Here is an 8,358-nt window from a genome sequence, read left to right on the forward strand (position 1 = left end):
TTATTTGGTAGAAAAAGAAGCTGCAGATTCTTACAGAGAAAGGCCTAGGTTATGCTGTGAATGAATTTGTTGAGAAGGAGGAAAAAGAAGCAATAGCTGACATTGTTAAATATCAGTTATCAGAAACACAGGTAATAAGTTAACTTTAGTTAATTAATACATTTCTTTTGTGTAAATCATTTATATTTTTTTTACTGAAAATTTGATTGATGCTTATATGTATATAGAACTCTGGTCACATTTGTAGTGGCCTAGTGGTGGGAGTCTTTATTTAGTTAAGTGTTATAATCTACCTTATCTCAGCTCTACAGATCAATTAAACACTTGTTAAGTATATAACGGGTTAAAGAAACAAATTATGCCCAGCATCAAGAAAACCAACACCTAAATTCAACAGTACATGACAGTTGATGACATTAAAAGATCCATTAGGGGTGATGGAATGGACACCAAGACTATGGACAAGATTAAGAAGCCAACCAAAGACAAGATAAGATGATTTTGCCCACTACCTGGGGCCTACATGGCCACAAGTGGCCAGAAACAGATAGCAGTGGAAGGAGTCTAGAGAAGGACTGGATAATGAAAGTATATAACGTAACACAAGGGTAGTTGGGTCTCACAGAGGCAATGACAGGCAACTGAGACCTTTTGTGATATGCTTTGCTTGCGAAGACGCATCAAGCCAAGTGAGATCATTGCCATGGCCAATGCCAGTGTCATCTAACTGGTACATAAAAAGCATCCTTCAAACATTGGGCGATATACTGTACTTGTGAAGACCTGTCAAGCCAAGTGAAATCATAGTCATGGCTATACCATCTGACTGGTACTTGTGCTGGTGGCACATAAAAACACCGTTCCAGCATTGGGCCTCATGGAGGCAGTAACAGGGGATCGATACTTGTATACTGTGCTTGTATAGACCTGTCAAGCTGAGTGAGACTGTAGTTGTGGCTGATGTTGGTGTCAGGTCAAAAAACACCCACTACACTCTCGGAATGGTTAGCATTAGGAAGGGCGTCCAACCATAGAAACCTTGCCAAATCAGATAGGAACCTGTGACAGCCCCCTGGCTTACCAGTTTTCAGTCAAACTGTCCAACCCATGTCAGCATGGAAAATGGATGTTAAATGATGATGATGGTAGCACAAAAGGGTCACCTTCATAGAGATTTTACAACACATAAAGTACTTAGACTGCTTGGATCACCTCATATTAACACCTAAGGACTAGGAAAATGTAATCTTGTTGCCTTAGACAGTTGTAGTTTTGACATTCATGCTATTTACAGTTTACAATTACCAGTTGTAGGTATCTGTATGTTGTCATTCAATCCACTGGAAATAGCAGCCAAGTCTCCCTTAAAGTAACATAAGTACTGGGGTCGATTTGTTAAACTAAAACCCAAATGATCACAGTCTAATGACTGAAATAAGTTAAAGATAAAAGATATGATTTCTGTTTCTAGATGTCAAAAGAAAAATTATGTTTGGTGAAGAGATAGAGGTGGAGGGGAGGGAGGAATTTGGCTTGGAAAATTATGAGCATTAGACATTGTTATTAAAATAAAGGCATGGCTGTATGGTTAAGAAATTTGTTTTGCAACTCAGTGGTTTCAGGTTTAATCCTGCTGAGTGACTTCTTGGGATAATATCTTCTATTTCAAGCAATGTTTTCTCTAATTTTTCTCAGACACTGAGCAAACATTTGATGCTTTAGGTGAAAATATTTTAAATTCAAAGAGTATGATATTCAAACTTTAATGCAGCTTAACAAGTACACATTTGTTAATTAAAATGAACTTCATGGTCTCACATCAACCAATATAGTGTGAGTGGAATTTGGTGGACTGAAGCTGTGTAAAAGTGTGTGTGATGTTTTTTGTCATTTATATATTGGTGAGAGCTGCACACACCAACAAAAGGAACAATAAATCATGTATTTTTTGGCCCAGTTGCACAAACAACATCTTAGCACATTGGAAATGGGGTGAATGACCAATCTGTAGCCAACAATGCTATTGTTCACAAAATGCATGATATCAAATAGTAATAAATAAATCAATAAATATTCTGTTTGTGATTGATATAGAAATATCTGAACCAGAAACAACTGACATCTGAGGAGAATATCTACTCAATTGTACAACATTACAAAGAAGAACGAGCTAAAAAGAATGAGAGCAATGATGACTTGAGTGAAGCATTGAAAGAATCCCAGTCCAGAACTTTCAGTACTGCAAAATCTTCAAATGTTCAGCATGATAAAGATGGTAATGAAAGCTGCAGCAGCAATGAGTCCCTTGTGCTTGATGATGATTCAGATGACTTTGGAGTTACAAATGACAATGCAGTACCTAGTAAGTCCAAGCGTGGCCGTGGAAGAGGTGGGAAAGAAACAACCACTTCACGTGGTCGAAGTCGTGGAAGAGGGTCCCGAGGTTCAAGGAGTAAAGCTCAGGTAGTTACTGAAAGCAGACCATCTTCACTCTTGTCTAGTTATTTTACTCAGAAGTCAAAACGGAAACTATCTGAGTCAGAGTAAGTATTAAATTGGTATTCTTGAGTTTAAACTACTTTTCCATAACTTTAGCTTACATCTTCTTGCTTATGGATGTCGGTTCCAACTTGAGAGCACAGTATATATGCCAGCTCAATTTAACTTGTCCTTATTAGTTGAAAGACACCTATTGTTGTTTGTAATCATGTAACATTTTCTCTGTTTTCTCATTTTTTTTTGTCTGTGTTGTCGCACATATTCGCTTGCTTTCTTCCAAAAATTTAATGCCCTTAGTTTAGATTTTTGGGGCCTACCAATTATGAACAGTCTCAAGTGTAACAAGCCGAAACTGTAATGATGATTAGAAGCTTGACTGATGAAAGAAAGCCACGAATGTTCCATCCTGGTTTTTCTTGTCCGTCTATCTGTCCATGTGTTTTTATTGTCATCCGTTACATTCTTATTGTTTTTTGGATTTATATATATACATATAGCAGCATACGTACACTTTTTGCTCAGCTTGTGAGTATGTATCTAAATTCTGTATGACTTTCTTCTTTTTTACCTCTTTTTTCTCACTCCCCCTCTCTCACATTTATTGGCATTCTCTTTCTTCAATCTCTCTACTTTCCTCTGTTATCTCACCTGTACCTTTCCTTGTCCCTTCCTCTCTCTCTCGTTCCTTCCTTAATTCTTCAATCCCTCTCCTCCTACCTCTCTCTGTTCCTCCCATGTGATAGGTGTTCAGCCATGCATGATCTTTCTTGGCTTGACTGCCACCTGCACAACACCTTATTTTCCTGTCTCCTGACTTTCGTTTATGTTTGTGTCTTAAGCTCCACTTTACATGCCAGCTAAATTTAACTTGTCCTTATTAGTTGAAACACACCTGTTGTTGTTTGTATTTGTAATCGTGTAACATTTTCTCCAATTTTTGGTTTGTTTGTCTGTGTTGTCTCACATATTCGCTTGCTTTCTTCCAAAAATTTAATGCCTTTAAGTTAGATTTTTGGGACCTACCAATTTTGAACAGTCTCAAGTGTAACAGGCCGAAACTGTAATGATGATTGGAAGCTTGACTGATGAAAAAAGCCACAAACATTCTGTCCTGTTTTTTCCTGTCCGTTTTTATATCGTCTCTCTCCATATATTTTTATTGTTGTCCGTTATGTTCTTATTCTGATTTTTGGATTTATATATACATATAGTGGCGTACATACACCTTTTGCTCAGCTTGTAAGTATATGTATGTGTATATGTATGTATATTTATATATATGTATATATATGTATATGTATGTACATACGTGAAGGCACATGGCTCTAACATGTGGTTAGAGTGTAGAGCTTACAATCATGAGGTTGTGAGTTTGATCCCTGGACTGGGCTGCGTGTTGTGTTCTTGAGCAAGACACTTTATTTCACGTTGCTCCAGTTAACTCAGCTGTAGAAATGGGTTGCGATGTCACTGGTACCAAGCAGTATCGGCCTTTGCCTTTCCCTTGGATAACATCAGTGGCTTGGAGAGGGGAGGCTGGTATGCATGGATGACTGCTGGTCTTCCATAAACAACCTTGTCCGGACTTGTGCCTCAGAGGGTAACTTTCTAGGTGCAATCCCATGGTCATTCATGACCAAAGGGTGTCTTTTCATGTACATATATATATATGTATATGTATGTATATATATGTATATATATATGTGTATATGTATGTATATATATGTGTATATATATATATGTATATGTATATATATGTGTATATATATGTATATGTATATGTATATGTATATGTATATATATGTATATATGTATATATATATATATATATATATGTGTATATATATATATGTGTGTATATATATATGTGTGCGTATATGTATATATCTATGTATGTCTGTGTTCCACCACCACCACTTGACAACTGGTGTTGGTGTGTTTACATCTCCATAAGTTAGCAGTTCGACCTAAGTGATTAATAGAATGAGTACCATGGAGGAGAAGGAGAGATGGTGATAACGTATCAGGGCATACCCTCAGGTTACAAGGAACTGAATATAGAGTATTAGAGGATGAGACAGGGTGCATGAATAGAGAGTTCACAAGAGTGCAAAGGGGGAGAGGGTAGGGAAAAGGGAATGTAATGAGTGGTGAAACATGGCTATATAGAGAGTACAAGAGGATAGCAGTGTTATAATTGGCAGTTTGACAGAATGGTGTTTGGCTGCAAGAGTAGCAGAGGGAGAGACAAGCATGGTGCATAAAGAAAAAGTGTTATTTGGTTCATTAGACTGGGATGTGTGAATTAATGTTACATGTGGGTGGAATACATAGCACTTCTAGAACTCAGTTTCACTGAGGTGGGTGGGTATTCTCAAGAATCTCATATCACCAGACATCTCAGTTCATTGTCATCTTCTCTGAAGCTCCATACCATGTTTTCCTTTTCCACAGTTGCCATCCATTTTAAGTGATCAGCACTTCATTCATATGCATCACTTGTTCAAAGCATTGTAGTCTTCTTTCTTGCATGCTACATCTGATTTCTCTTATACCCAACTTTTCTCTCAGAACATTTGCACTTTGTTGTACAAGCACACTGATGTTGCACATTCATCAGATAATATTAACTTCATTCCTCTCTGTCTTCTCTATTCAAACCCATGACTAACTACCCTGGATTTTAGCTGTTCATACACAAGCATCATACAATCTGCCTTTTACTCTGAGAAAGGTCTTTTGTTGCCAACACAGGTAATAGCTCCCTGAACTTCCTCCATCATATTCTTATTCTACCAACAATATTTTTAGAATATCGTCCTCTACTGCTAATTTGATCACCTAGGTGACAGAAACTATCTACAACCTATCTGTGATTCCATTGCACCTCTTATGTGTCCATAGCTTATTGCTGGGTGCAGTGACTGGGATTCCTTTCAACACTTTTCCTACAATATATAGGGATATTTATTTGACAGAAAGAATCTTATCTGCTTTCTTGCTAACATCAACTTTAATTCCCAGTTTTGCTTCCATACCTTAACTTTCTTTTCCAATTCTTGTACAGATTCTACTATAAGAGTGAGGTCATCAGCATGTAGTAGAACCCGATGGGCAGCTTGTTCTTCTGTTATAGCGTAAAGTACTATAATGAATAAAAAGCGACTGGGAAGCAGGCCCTGCTGAACTCCTATTTGTACACTAAATTCATGACTATACTTATCGTGACTCTTGCCCTACTGACAGCATCCCTATACAATGTTTGTACAGCTCTAACAAGCTATTCATCTACTCCTAACTTCCTTAGAGACCACCAGATTGAGAAACTCTGTCAAAAGCTTTCTCTAAGTCAATGAAAGCTAAGTATTAGGGTGAAGACTAACTCAGCCCTCACTGCCCCACTCAAGTGTAGTGTACAGGCTAAGAGGTGAAATGATTGTGACTCTGAGATAGCTGCTGACAATACAGCAGTGTTTCCTACTTAGCAATGGATTTTGAAGAGCTTGCTAAACCTTTTAGTAACTCCTGCAAATTCCTCATGGGATAAACCATCTCTGATATTTATTTCACCCAATAATCTGGAAGCCCTCACATCCAAGGCATAAGGTATTTCGGATTGCAAGATAATGTATCAAAGAAAATCGTCATGTTGTCAGAGAGAATGTTCAGGTGGATGATGGTACATTTGAACTTAGTGATTCTGCAAAGGAAGAGATATGGAAGTGTCACAATGAAAGGCTGCTAAATATGGCAAATGCATAGGAAAAGGAGGATCTACCTAATGTGGATCAGCAGAGGGACCAGTTATTCGAGTTGACAGCTGCATTGATGATCCTTCCATATTCCTATCATGGACGACACCTTTCATGTTCCATCAAACACAGAACAAGGATTTTTGTGTATGGAGTTCTGGTTTCGGTGTTGGCACTGGTCTCTTATTACATGATAACCATTGTCTTTTTCATTTTCTGTTGTGATGCAAAACCCATTTTTTATCACCTCTAACATTGTGCTGCAAAAATGACAGGTTGTTATTCCTGGTTAGAAGACTGTTGCAAATAGTGGAATGTTGTGTTTGGTTCTCAAGTGTAAGCTCATGTGGAACCCAAATTCCCTATTTGCAGGTTTTCCCAATTTGCTTGAGATGTTTGTGGATAGTTGAACATGATGCATAAAGTTTTTTCACCAAACCTTTGGTGCTTTGATGTGGATCTGATACAACAGTTTCATTCAAAAGGTCGTCATTCAGAGTGAGGCTTGTCAGACATGTCACAATTACCACCTTTAAACCTTTTAAACCACAGCTGACATATACAAGCTTTCACTGCATCCAGATATACTTCAAAAATGTTTCCCATAGCTTCTGTAGTGGTACTTTTCTTTTGAAACTCAAAGAAATATGTTGTTTCATGAAGTTCTTATCCTCCGTGGGGTTAATTACCGAAATAACTATGAATGGTACACTGCTGGATAGAAGAAATGATACACTATTTCTAGACAGTTCCTGCCTATTTGACCTTGGTTCTGACATGATTGGTTGATTCATAAGTGGCTAGGTTGTATCCTTGTCCACCAGATATTTGAAGCATCTCAGTGGTGATTCTTGATGATCCAGGTACTTTCCCTGTCTTCATATCCGAAACCCTTCAGCATTCAGATTATTCTGTTAAATCCTCATCATCATCATTTAACGTCCGCTTTCCATGCTAGCATGGGGTTGGACGATTTGATTGAGGTCTGGCAAACCAGATGGCTGCACCAGACTCCAATCTAATCTGGCAGAATTTCTACAGCTAGATGCCCTTCCTAACGCCAACCACTCTGAGAGTGTAGTGGGTGCTTTTATGTGCCACTGGCATAAGGGCCAGTCAGGCGGTACTGGCAACGGCCACACTCAAATGGTGCTTTTTATGTGCCACCTGCACAGGAGCCAGTCCAGCAGCACTGGCAATGACCTCGCTCAAATGCTTTTCATGTGCCACTAGCACAAGTGCCAGTAAGATGACGCAGGTAACGATCACGCTTGAATAGTGTTTTTTATGTGTCACCGGCACGGAGGCCAGCTTGTTGCTCTGGCAACGATCATGCTCATATGGTACTCTTAGCACAGCATATTTCCAAAGTTCCCGGTCACTAATCATTGCCTCATCCAATGCATATTTATTCACATTACTTTGAATTAATCATGCCTTGTCTTGTAGCTTCAAAATTTCAATAATGTGATTGCGTACTTCTAGAATGACATTGTTGGGTAGGTGTGATAGGCTGGAACTGGCCAGTTTGGGCCTGATATGGCCATTTCAAATGCTAAAAGGTTAATTGCTTTATAATATTGATGTCAACTCTGATGGCTGGATCCTCAATTAGGTTCGTATTTGAAAGACTCTCCTCTGCAGTTAGCAATCTTTCATAGTGGTATTTACATACCTCTGTCTTCTCAGCATCCCTTGATGCAAGCATACTATTATCCATTCATACACATTTCTCACCCACAGCTCTATTCTCTCTGGTACACTGCTTTGCAATCTCAGATATGTCATGTCTGAACCTCAAACGGTCTCTCCTTTTATTATGTAAATCTGTCATCTAGCTTCCATACTGAATATCTGATATAATTCTGTTACCACCAGGTTGTTTCATTGTCTCGCAGGAGCTTCCAGTTCTCCTGTTTTTAAGGTATATGTCTCCAACTCCTCCTCCTTGTCAGATGTCTCCATTAGAATATTTCTGAATTTCTGTTGGTTTGCTGGGTCTTTGAGCTTCCATAACCTCATTTTCCAGATTGGTTTGCTTCTCTGAGCCCTAGCACTAATTCTGAAGTTGCTAACTAGTGACCTATGTTGGGTTGTACATTCTTCA

General features: G+C 38.5%; 1 protein-coding gene across 1 annotated transcript in view; it reads left to right on the forward strand.

Annotated features, from left to right (window-relative positions):
• LOC115223932 (double-strand break repair protein MRE11) overlaps nt 1–2,547 on the forward strand; it is a 62,053-nt gene extending 59,506 nt beyond the window's left edge. Inside the window, exons 6-7 of the mRNA XM_029794668.2 lie at nt 12–131; nt 2,095–2,547. Coding sequence (XP_029650528.1) covers nt 12–131; nt 2,095–2,547 — 573 coding nt within the window. The remainder of the gene's footprint in view (nt 1–11; nt 132–2,094) is intronic.
• The last annotated feature ends 5,811 nt before the right edge of the window (nt 2,548–8,358 follow it).

The sequence above is a fragment of the Octopus sinensis genome, linkage group LG24 (assembly GCF_006345805.1).
Source record: "Octopus sinensis linkage group LG24, ASM634580v1, whole genome shotgun sequence".
Lineage (NCBI taxonomy): Eukaryota > Metazoa > Mollusca > Cephalopoda > Octopoda > Octopodidae > Octopus > Octopus sinensis.